The 12,767-nt window shown below is 39.2% G+C and overlaps 1 protein-coding gene across 4 annotated transcripts in view; it reads right to left on the minus strand.

The window, feature by feature from the left end:
• Positions 1 to 12,767, minus strand: part of abr (ABR activator of RhoGEF and GTPase) — a 137,337-nt gene that overhangs the window by 59,757 nt on the left and 64,813 nt on the right. For all 4 annotated transcript variants that reach the window (XM_053485939.1, XM_053485938.1, XM_053485940.1 and 1 more), the window contains 4 exons: positions 10,444 to 10,542; positions 6,538 to 6,723; positions 1,504 to 1,611; positions 1,079 to 1,142 (listed from right to left, as the gene is read on the minus strand). In XM_053485939.1, the coding sequence (XP_053341914.1) occupies positions 1,079 to 1,142; positions 1,504 to 1,611; positions 6,538 to 6,723; positions 10,444 to 10,542 (457 nt within the window). The remainder of the gene's footprint in view (positions 1 to 1,078; positions 1,143 to 1,503; positions 1,612 to 6,537; positions 6,724 to 10,443; positions 10,543 to 12,767) is intronic.

Genomic DNA, 12,767 nt, shown 5'->3' on the forward strand with positions numbered 1-12,767 from the left:
GAATCCTGAATACAGGGTTTGTGGGGGGCCTGGAGCCTATTCCAGGATACTTAGGACACAAGACAGGGTACACTCTAGAAGGGGTGCAAATCCATTGCAGGGCACACACACACACACACACACACAATTTGGAAACACCAATTAACCTAATCTGCATGTTTTTGGACTGTGGGGGGAAACCAGAGTAACCCGGAGGAAACCCAGCAAGTAAAGGGAGAAGTAGTACTGTAAACTCCATTCACACAGACCCGAGGCAGGACTCAAACCCAGACCTTGGAGGTGCAAAGTGATAGTGCTAACTAGTGATGGGTCGTTCATGAACGATTCGTTTTTTTTTTATAAATCTTTAACATGACTCAGATGAACGAGTAGTCTCGGAGAGAGCATCGCAAAACCTCTGTTATGTGCAGGAAACAGAATTGAACGATTCGCAGCAATAACTCTTCAAGTCTCGAGTCGTTCTTTTTTTTTGACATGTGACTCCCATAGACGCTATGAGGTGCAGTACACAGGAAACAGTATTGAACGATTCTGCTAGTGAGTCTTCGAGTCTCGAGTCGTTCATTCCTTTGTCACGTAACTGCCATAGACGCTATGCGGTGCAATAGATTCAAAAGAACAAATGACTCTGACTGCAAGATATCCAGTTGCATTGTAATATTTTCATAACTGAAACTATAGCCAATAATAGTGTATGTAGACATGTTAGGGGTATTTTTATTGAAAACATTTTAATTTATATCTGATCAAAAGAACGAAATGATAGAAAATGACTCAAAAAAAGATTAGTTCATTTTGATGAACGAGATTCAAAGAACCGATTCCTTTAAATGATTCGAACTTCCCATCACTAGTGCTAACCACTAAGCCACCGTGCTACCAACCTTAAGCAGTGAAGGACTTTTTTTTTTTTTTATGTACATCAAATTTCCCACACCACCTCTGCATATTTTTTTTTCATGAACATAATCCATTTATAAACTATTAGTAGCATAACACAAGTCATCTCTCCCCTTTTAAATATCCACTGGTGTTGGCTTTTCCATCCGAAATCGCACACAGCTCTTGTTTGACTTACCCTCCATGTTGACAGTGGTGGTGGTGCAGTCTTTAGAGTCTTTCGGTCCCTTGACTTTGACGTTCTGTTAAACAGAGAAAATTAGCACTTAACGTGAAAAACGGACAGAGGTTTCCGCATAAGCAAAATATTTCACACACAGCTAAGACAGCAAGTGCTACTCTTTTAACATAAGTCTCAAAAATACCAATTTTTTTCTAAAAAAAAAAAAAAAATTTGCCAAGTGGTTTTTCAAAGAGGCATTGAGAACGACATGCACTCTTAACAATGCATTCAAAGCACATTACTGGACCTCACTGGCATCTTTAAAGCTGCTTTTACTGTACACATTGTTTAGACTTGAAGTGAAGTGAAAGCCTCCCGCAGAAAGGATGGAGAGAGACAGAGGGAGAGGGTACAAGGAGAATACCAATGAGTGCACACACCTCAGAGATCTTCTGGAACTGGGAGTTAGACTGGCTGCATTTCTCCACCGTCTCTACGGCCATTTTGTAGTTGTCCACGAAGGCTTTGTACACGCCAAGCTGGCTGGCCTGAGAGACAAAGGGAGATCATGAAATTCGAACAGTCCCAGAGGACCAAGGACATGATATGGCAAACACAAAGTGGGGAAAAAGAGAGCCAAAGAGACCTAATGTTTCTAAGCATCTACTGTACATGTATAAAATCAGTCGCATTACAGAAGCAGTAAAGCACAATCAGCATACCACTTTTCAACGCATTAACAATTCAGTTCTATTAATCTGATTGGCAGAGGGGGCGTTTAAATAAAACCAGAATTGTTTAGAATAACAGTACACGAACAGAGATTTATTATTTTATTTTTTTTTACATAAGATCTATATGATCCCCTGATACATCAATGCACTTATCCCATGGTTTCACTAAGGCTTGGATACCATCAAGGTAGAAAGTTTTCTCAGAACAGCCTGCTTAACTTCTGGAACCCCGACCCAGGAACTCATTTAATGTCCCTTTCCTTTAGTGAAAAAAGTTAAGTGATTGTTTCCATAAATTATAGTTACGCACATATTCTAAAAACAGAAATTGCTTCACATTTCCTCAAGCAGAGCCTTATTCAGACTGCGTGATTCACACCTAAAACAATGGCCTCCCAGGAACCCTTTTAATGGTGCAAACATGTGAAAATGTCTTGGAGCGAAGTCTGGCCTGTACGGGCAACCCAGTCGAGTTCATAGTACGTAGGATGGCTTTAAGGATCAAACCAAGTTTTTTCCGATTAAAGAAACAGGCCGATTGAAGCAGTTCCTGGGAGGACTGTGTTTCAGGAGTGAAGCAAGCAATCCGATCATTTGCTACAGAGGATAGGGAAAAAAACCTTCTGGCATGATAATAATAATAATAATAATAATAATAATAATAATAATAATAATAATAATAATAAATCCAAGTTCAAGTTAAGTTAATTAATTTATTGTGAAATCCTAAAACATAAAAAGAAAATCATCAACAACTGGAGGAACAAGGAATTTCCAATAGCATGCATAAGTGTGCACACGACTTTATAAGAAATGTAGCACTGTTCCGAATCAACCAATCAACTTCAAACTCATTTAAACGGTTATTAGCATAAGCTTGCCATAAATTACAGTGACTGATTAGCCCCGAATAAAGTACAGCTGGTCCTACAGGAGACTTCACAAAACATCCAATCCAAGCTCTCAGAGCCACGTGGAATACTGTGTTAGATACTGATTAATCCAAAGTTCCAGACTTCTGCAAAACCCACTCACACACTCATACACACACCCATACGTCAGCATCACTTTAAGCCAGAATGTCTGAAAATGAGTAGTTAAGTGAGGAAGAAGAGCAATGAAGTGTTTATGGGTCTGTAAAAAAGAGAGAGAGAGAGAAAGAGAGAGAGAGAGAGAGAGAGAGATGGTGGATCACTCGTGCTCAACATGTTCTTCTGCTCAGAGGCTTCATCCCTCTCTTCTGCTCGTTTATTCCTTCTCTGTAACAGTAATTGCACCACCATCTGCCTACTCGAATTATAACCACAAACACACTCTCCAGAGCACTCACATATACTCTCGAACACTCGGACGCATGCGTGCACACACACACACAATCACACACACTCAGACACACACCAACTTGAGTTCTAAAGACTTTTTTTTTCTTTTTTCTTGCCGTCTTTTTTATTTCTTTCTCTGTGTCTCCTTTCTTTTTTTCAATATGCATCTCTCTATTTCTCACTTAATATTGCGGACTTTCTTTTTCTATCTCTCTCTCCCTCTGAAATGCATTGCTTTCTCTTCATCTTCGCTTCAGTCTCTCCCTCCATTTTTGATTTCTCCATCTTTCTATCAGTTTCTTCCCTACTTTCTCTTCCGTCCCTCTATCTTCTGTTAATTCTTTAGTAACTATCTCAATTTCCCCCATGATCGGTTCTCTCTCTAGTCCTTTCTCTTAAATGATCTAATTCTTTCTTTCCACGTCTCTCACCACCTTTTATTATTTATTTCTCTTAGTGCTCTATTTACATCTCTTTCCCTCGCTATCCAAATTCCTTTCATTTATTTATCTGTCTCTCTACATTTTCTCACAATTTCGCTTCGTCTCTTGCTGCATTTCTTGCTTTGCTCTGTCTCTTGCTTTTTATTTCTCCCCATCCCTATTTCACATGCAATCTCTCTTAATCTCTCTATTTTCCCATTCTCTCCATCTATTTTGCTCTCTCTCTCCATCTATCCTTGTCAATATTTTTATCTCTCTCTCTCTCTCTCCACTTCTCTTTCTCTTTTTTTCACGTAAACTCACATTATCTTTAGTTCTTTTAATACAATATTCTCTCCTTTTTTAATACAATCTCCATTTCTCTCCTTCACTACTGTTTTTGTTTTTCTTTCTTTGCTTATTCTGCCTCCATTTCTCTCACACTCTCTTTATTTCTCCCACTAGAGAAATCTTTGTCTTTATCACACCTGCCTGCTTCAATTCCGCCTTATCTCTCTGGTCTAATGTCCCTCTCTCTATTTGTCAACTCTTTTCTGACTATCACTCTTTTACTTTCCCTCCCTGTCAATTTTCTTCCCTGTCCTTGTCACACCATCGCTTTCTCTCTCTTATACTTCTTGCTTTATTATCTCTTTACAGCTTACACTCCCCCTCGATTTCTGTTTCTTTCGTTATCTTTCTTGATCACTATCTCTCTGTGTCCTTTTTACCTCCATTTCCTCAAATCTCTCTCTCTCACACACACGCGCTTCTCAGAGTTGATATTAACGATTTGGTGAGTGTGTGATGCAGTATTAAGCCTAAACCACAGCACTTCTTCAGAACTGTACAATACTGTGCGTGTGTGCGCGTGTCATGCTGACGACATGCCGACTGACTGTGAGACACATGAACAGCTTCGTGTCATGCCACATTGTTACTACAATAAGTTTTAGTTTCCTCTAACGGTGCGTTTGAAACAATGTTGTAGCTGTGTTTCCCTCCTGAGTCACCTCTCTGCACTTTTACAGCATGAACAGTTCCAGGGAAGTACTTTTAATGGAAAAAAAAGAGTAGGTTCTCTCTAGTTTAATGAGAGCTGTAATCGCATTTGCTACTGCACACACTAACACACAAATGCGATCGCATTAAACAAAAATAACGCAGGCTTCATTTCGGCTTCCCGAACATTCATTGAAAGAATGAGGCAAGGGAACGAGGGACCAAGTGTAGTGCGGCACTCCAAGCTCACTATAAGCAAGAAATTAGACACAAACCAGGCACATCACTCAACCAAGACAACACACACAATTCTGCTGTACCTCTTGTTGTTAAAACAAAAACAAACAACAAAAGAACAAAAAAGACTTTTACTCCTGAACGTTATTACCGTTTCATTTGTTAAGAACCCTGACACTGATCATAAAAAACTTTAATCAAGCTGTGACATGTATTCAGAAAGGCTATTACTAATAACAATCCAGTCTGGAAATACAGAACCATGAAGTTAGCAACAAATTGCAGAAGGTTATTAAACACTACAGACGCAGAACACCAAAGTTACCCTAAAGTTACAAAAGGAGGAACTAAGGGAACAATTAACTTGTTCCTAATTAAGTTGCATAAGCCATAAAACAACTTTTAACACTAGTTATAAAATCTTAAGTTATACTGTAGTTACAAAACGATTTATTTACAATGATGTTATGCAAGACACCGACGTAACTTTGAGTTACTGTATAGAAGCTTGAAGTGACACAATTTTGAAGTTACCCTCATCTTACAGAGAAATGAAATTAACCTGCAGCTCCAAAAGATTGAATTTACCACGCAGGTAAAGAAATCCAAACTTACAGATGTCTAAAGGTATCCTGGAAGTTACAAAACAATTCAATTACCCCAACGTTACACAAATAAACGGTACAGAACCCTGAAGTGTTGATGCCATCATGAATTGATAAAAATGACAAGTTTTGAAATTACTCTTAAGTTACAGATGTCTGAACTTCCTCTTAAGTCTTACATTACAAAGCTTACAAGCTATACTTTTCCTGAAGTTACTAAGTAAAAATTTTAAACAGTTTGCACATCTTCTAAAATGACAGAAGTTCTGCCTTTACAAATTTTAAGTTACAGAAGTTACAGAGGTTTAAAGTTACAGAGGTTTGAAGTCATAAAACTTTGCAATTATACTGAAGTTACATAAGACTGATTTTACTCCAACGTTATAGATGACAAGGAAATCATGTTAAATTTCAAAATCCTGATGTTATAGAATTCTGATATTACCCTAAACTTGGAGTTGCAACACTTTGAAAATACCCTAAAGTCTGACTTTTCTTTGAAGTTACACAAGTCTGGTTATACTTTTAAGTTTTTAAGTTAAAGAAGTCCAAAGTTACTTTACATTACAATTACTACATTATACTGAATTTACCCCAAACTTACAGAACTCAGCACTACAGCGTAGAACTTAAAATTTCAGAAAAATAAAGTCTGAAGTTACCCTAAATTTACAGATGTTGGAAGCTACCCTGAAGTTGAGGAACAATTTGATTACCTCCTTATTACAGACATCTGATGTTACAAAACATTGAAATTTGAAAACACTGAAGATAACCAAGTCCAATGTTGCAGAACCCTCAACTTACTTCAAAGTAAATGAAGTTTACAATTATATAACCCTGAAGTTACCTAGAAGTTGCAGGAACCTACATTTAAAAATAGTCCTTAGAAGAATGTGAATTATGCTAACTCTGTAGCACAAACCAGAGCCTCCACAGTTAAAAACTGACAGATTAAAAAATAAACTAAATTAACACCTAACAATAGGATTTTTGTGAGGTCTCTCCAAGAACAATAAGAGCAACTATAGTGAGATGTAGCGCTAACGTTACATCTGTCCACATACAGTATTACTACATATTCCTGATATATTAGCAAAAAATATATATATATATTATTGGATAGATAAATAAAAAATAAATTAAACTCACCAGCTTTTGGAAGAGGTGCCCGACTGTGACCTTATCATCCCACTGCTGAATGTTGGGGTAAAGGGCATCATAAAACTCCTTATGGATCTCGTAGATGTCCTGGATCTTGTAAAAGATGGTTTCGATCTGCTCCATGGTCAGAACAGGCTTGGACGTGGTGGCCGTGGCCTTCAAAGGACGCATAGGCTGAGGACGGAGATGGAAAGAGAGTAATCAGGGATGGGATGCAGAGTTGAGGGAGCAATCAGCTTTCAGAACATTTAGATGGAGGGAATTTATAGTTTATTTGCCATGCCATGTAAGTGAACTGGGATATGCAAAAACATTTCACTGCTTGTTTTCTCGGATATTCACGACGCTTTAAAGCCAAAGGAAAAGTCCAACAAAGAAGGTGTATTCAAGAGGTGGTATCTTTTCTACAGTACAGTAAACACTCCTATTAATCGTGATTTTATATCTACCCTTGCCCTTATCTACACTAATTACTTAACACCCATCTATTCTAAGTGGATTAATGTTTTATCAGAGAAGGTTTGAGAATGTCATTTGTCAGGTTTCTGATTTGAACAAATGCGAAGCCAGCTAGAAATGGAACTGAAGTTGACACTTGTAGAACCGAGAACTTCACCGTAAGCGGTCGACTCAGGCTGATGAAATAAGTAGCTGGGCCTGATTTCTTTTTAGCCCAGGCTGTAGATCGTTGACCAGCTTGAAGAATTCCCAATAACCAGCTCACCCTCACCCCAGACTTGGTTATAACTGGGGCTAATTTATTGACACCTGCTTTGCTGATACATCCAAAGACAGCATCAGCGGTGACCGAGTAGGCTTGTGGGAGATCTATACTATTTAAACCCAAGTTTTGCGTAGTAAACGTAAAGAGATGACTAAAGAAACGAGGCCGACTTCAGGCTTGTACTAGTTAAACTCATCGTATAGAGGTTGCAGGACAGTTTAGTTCCTGTTATTACTTGCGTTTTTGTTACTATAAACGTGGTTTTTCACTTTCTCTAGCAGTTAGTAAGAAAAGAAAACCGCAGCTTGGCACGGTGAAAGCGCGAAACGGAAAGTTCTTTTAAAGGGAAATGGAATCGACATCTTCTGACCTGTCCGGTTTGAGAATTTCGGGGAATACGTTGACTTCAATGTTAATATTTAGAACGTAAAGTCACGCGTACTCTCCGTTATCATTGTAATAAAGAGTGATGCATTCTGTTCACTCTTCAAGTATGGTGATGGGTTTTTTTCAAGGCATCTTAATCAAATCATTGGGTGCTTGAACATCGTGTTGGATGTATATTCAGGACGTAGCAATTTGTACAGGGCTACCACTGTATCACTGAAGAAGCACTGGATAATTACAGAAGGTATTCCTTTGGAAATAGTACAACGGTGACTATTGTACCGAATTAAAGTCTAATTTAACCTGCACACCAAACTAATTCAATGCTGATGTTTTTTATTATATCTCGCAATTTCAGAAATTGGTGGAAATTGGTCTTTATGTGGCTGTTGTCCTCGACTGCGCTCGTAAAAAAAAGCCTAACAAATGAACACAATAAATCATCCTGCTTTCTTTTACTTGTTTACTGGAATATCTCTGGCTTCCAAAAAAGCAATGTTAGTTCGGAATTTCTCCTTGAGTGGATTACTGGACATCCTGTAGCTTATCACAAGTAATTCATATCTGATTGAAGGAAAGCATGAACCAGGATGTCACAATCAGTCCTGTGTGTGTGCGCGCGCATGTTATGTTGTTTTCCCACCCCACCTCTCCTGTCTTTAACAGTTTTTCCTGTTCCAATCCAGACCAAAAATAACAATCACTCTATTTATTAGTCAAACTGGACAAAAACCATGCTCACGTTGGCACGGATAAGGGCCCATTTTCATGATTCATACGCACCATCCGTCGAGGAACTGGAGCACACAAACATTAGTTGCATCATTTATTAAAGAAAAAAAAACAACAACAAAAAACACACGCACAGAAACAGATAATCATGTGGTAGATACATGTTAAGAGCTTTTAATAAAGGTCACGTCAAACATCAATACTCAGCATCTCAGCAACTCGGAATATCAGTGTCTTACTGGTTTTGGCCATAGGTGATGGTAAGGGTTGATGGATCGCTTTGAGCATTTCAGAATTTTTTCACACAAATCAGTCTCTTTAATTTGGACAAAATGGTGAAACAAACAAAAAACATCTTGTGAGAAGCCGCTCTCGTGGAGCTTGTTGATGAAGCTGTTCAGTGGAGAATACCTAGACTGGTTTAAGCCAACAGGAAGGGTACAATAACTCAAATAATCACTCTTGCACAACCTTGAGGCAAGAGGGCTACAGAACAACAGCTGAAGACCACACCAGGTTGATGTGAGCCAAGAACAAGAATCTTAATCAATGGTCAGCTTATATAATCAAAAAACTATGGAAATAAGTTGTGAGAAAATACATTTTATAAATATGCAACTATCTGATTGTCCCTGATGAGCAAGCCCTTGAGAGGAACTTGAGAGGAACCAGACTCAACAGGGAACCCCCCGTCCTACTTATTTGGGTGATAACAGATAGATAAAGCAGTGATTGATTCACAGTCATACTGTGTGGCCGGAAGTTCAGTAGAACAGGAGCGGTGTTTAAGTTGTTTAAGTTGTTCAGTCAGTTTGTTATTAGAGACTCAGGTACAAAACTGTTGGTAGAAAATTCAGCAACTGTAGACACAAGGCATCAGAGAACATCTGTCTGCATCTACCAAAGCCAAAACCATCTTAGTGGTCGAATGGAACCATCCCCTAAGCCACGCCACACCCATACTAAGCAGATCAGACAAGGCCATCATCATGAGTGAGCCAGAGTCAAAAATTATCCACACTCCGCTTAGATTAAAACCTCTGTTGGTCTCTTAAGCGCCGTGAACGTGTTTTATTAGTTACTTCAGACCGATTAGTTCAGTCAGTTACATCAGTTCAGTTCAGAGCGATACTCTAAGGAAGGTGAACGGTTCTTAAGGAGAATCATTACCGGTTATTACTCAATCGCAGACTAAGAAAAAGTTCAAAGGTCAACCATCAGCTAATAAGCGCACGATTTATCCGCCCGTCGTGAACATCGGGAACCATACCGCTGCTTTAATTAGGTCTTGAGCATGTTTTGGGGACCAGACTGTCATAGATGTCGGCGTCAACACAATGACCGAAACGGTTTCCTTCCTCATATGTAAGATCAGAACTGTAGTAGTAATACTGCAATAATGATTACGATAGCGGAGGAAGAGCTACAATTTCAGGACCGCTGAGTTTGCTGATTCGACAACCAACAGCGAGACCGTGACGTGATCAGTTCAGCAAGTAACTGAAAAAGATATCAGCTGCAGCACTGACATCACACGTTGTCAAGGTTCGTTGTCTTTTTAGCGTCGTCAACGAAGAAAGGTTCTCGGGGGAAGCTCCCGCCTGTAACACTGCAGTTTACACTGTGGTTTGCTCTCCTAAGAGAGGAAGTTCGAAGAGACAGAAGCCCAAGTTCCTGTCCATTTCAGGTTGATTTGAAAAGTTTAAAGAGGAGGAAAAAAGCTGCAAAGTGAAGCTATTTAAGTCGCATGCTATTGTGGTGAGACACTTGATAAAGCTCTATCTATGTGTGTGAAACTTTGACATACACGGTCGCTGCAGTGCTGCAGGAAATGACATCAGAGTGAAACACTGTGAAACTGACTTGGCAACGTTAAAACAAGGGGAAGTGGTGCTTTCGGTCTAGCCTTAAAACTGAAACAACCCCCCTTCACCCACACACACACACAAACACACATACACAAACACACACAGAGAGATGGACAAAGTTCCAGAAAGCACACGCGTTTACAAAAAAAGGAAGGTTCCCCAGTAGTGGGTGCCAATACATACCAGCAGCAGGGCATCGAGCTGGTTGATGTAGATCTCCTCACTGGCCAGAAAACCAGAAAGTACCAGCTTCTTCATCTCCAGTCCCTTTTCTGTTTCACCCTAAGGAAGAAAAAGGTCAGTAAGTGAGTTATTGAGTGATGGAGTGTCACACACACTGTACGGAATCGTCATGATTTTTACACAATTATTTCTATATGAAATACTCAAAGTTTGCTACACTAATTCTGGGAGATGAAAACCACCGTGTTGATAAAGAAGTGTATTTGTGTATAAGCAAAATGAGTAACCTGTTAGGAGGATCAACTGTACTAATGATCAAAATGAACCCAAATGGTGCCCACAAAGTTCTTAGAACCACAGCGAGACCGACTTAGAACTTTGTGGGCACCATCTCTCTCCTGGGATAGTTTTGGTGATGGTTTTTGAAATTGTGGGGACATTCCTTGGACATTTGATTAAAAAAACTGCTTTCCTTTATTTTTTTTATTAAACAAACTCTGGACATACAGGAAACACAACCACACAAGGCTCTAAAACATGCCCCTGATGGTCACAGGGAGACTTTTGGGGTGGCGTTGATGGTCCCAGGAGTGACTTTCAAAATGACTTTGATGGTGACAGGAGTGACTCTGATGGTCACCAGGGTGACTTTTGGGTTGACAGTGATGGTCCCAGGAGTGACTTTCAAGATGACTTTGATGGTCAGAGAGGTGACTGATGGTCATGGGATGAGTTACGTCATAAAGTGTCATAATAAGGCTTGAGAGCACCAGGATTAAACTTAACGTGATTAAATTAAAACTATCCTTTTATATGGATGTATAAATGCAGATCAATCCCTGCTTTCTGTTTCACCCAAATGAGGATGGGTTCCCTCTTGAGTCTGGTTCCTCTCAAGGTTTCTTCCTATTACCATCTCGGGGAGTTTTTCCTTGCCACTGTCGCCCTCGGCTTGCTCACCAGGGACGATCTGATCATTTTGACTTATGCACACTCACATTCCATACAAACTATAAAACAAATAATTCTTTTGATTGTGTAAAGCTGCTTGGCGACAATGACAATTGTTAAAAGCGCTATACAAATATAACTCAATTGAATATGTAGTTAAGAACAGTCCGAGAACAGTGTGTGTACTTCTCTTGGGTTTGTCTTCAGGAAACTAAAAAAATCAGATTTAAAAAAATCTTCATGGCGTGAGGAACCCAACCCACCCAGCTGTTAATTTGCTTTGTTTCCAGTGTGTAGTACAGTACAGTATGTGTAACCAATCAGTAACACGCAGCACTACTGGCCCCACTGATAGTGGAGTACCTGTAGGGCTTAAAACTTTGGTACTACACTGGTAACCCCTTTCTGTTGTGTTTGCTTAAGTCAGAGTAAAAGCCATGAACACACACCTTGCTGTTTGCTCGCTTACAGAATTCGAGCAAGAAAAGCAGTAAAAAGTACGAGAGAGAGGAAAGTGTCGTACTGTTCCAAAATAAAGGCACCACTTTTCATCATTTTAGAGGCTAACCCAATAACATGGCGTCATTGAACGAGCTCAGAGCGCCCACACACACCAAATATCAGAGCAAAGTGCAAAGTTATGAGTGGCCTGTAAAGTAAATTACAGCGTATAAAAGAACAAACAGTGGCTGTGTTTACAGAGAGGAAACGTACCACCCCAGTGACTAACTGCTACTAAATGAGAACGCTACTAAATATAGTGACCAATTTCCTGACAATACACTCATCCCACACTTCGCGCAGGTTGTGAACAGCGAATGGAGTGAAGGTTATATTCATCGCCCTTACACACCACCACAAACACCTATGATGCCGAGTTAAGTATAGCATAAACGCCATAAAAGGTCTGTTCCCGGCATAAAGGGTCTTGCCTTAATCTATTCTAGACTGTTTATTAGACAATCATGCAAAAAAGAAAGGAAAAAAACCCAAACATTTTAATTATTTTGACGCCTATTTATGAATTAAATATGCAATTTTGTATTTAAATGTAGACAATTATCTAGGCCAACAGCAAGTAACGGCACAGACGATCTCATTATAATGAGGTTCGCCAATATTTATCATCACAAAAATGATTATTATTAACAATCTACAGTACATATATTCCCAATATACATATTTTACCTGTTATAAACAGCAGCCTTATGCGATTGAAATAATTACCATGAAATAATATTTTGATAATCTGTTGTGTGTCCTGTGGCTGTGCAAACACAAGAAACAAAAATACTATATCGATGTGTCGAGATTTTGTAGCACAATCAATTAACAAAAATTAAGCATGAACAAAGATGGATAAAAATTGATTT

This window comes from Clarias gariepinus, chromosome 24 (genome assembly GCF_024256425.1).
Source record: "Clarias gariepinus isolate MV-2021 ecotype Netherlands chromosome 24, CGAR_prim_01v2, whole genome shotgun sequence".
In the NCBI taxonomy this organism is placed as follows: Eukaryota; Metazoa; Chordata; class Actinopteri; order Siluriformes; family Clariidae; genus Clarias; species Clarias gariepinus.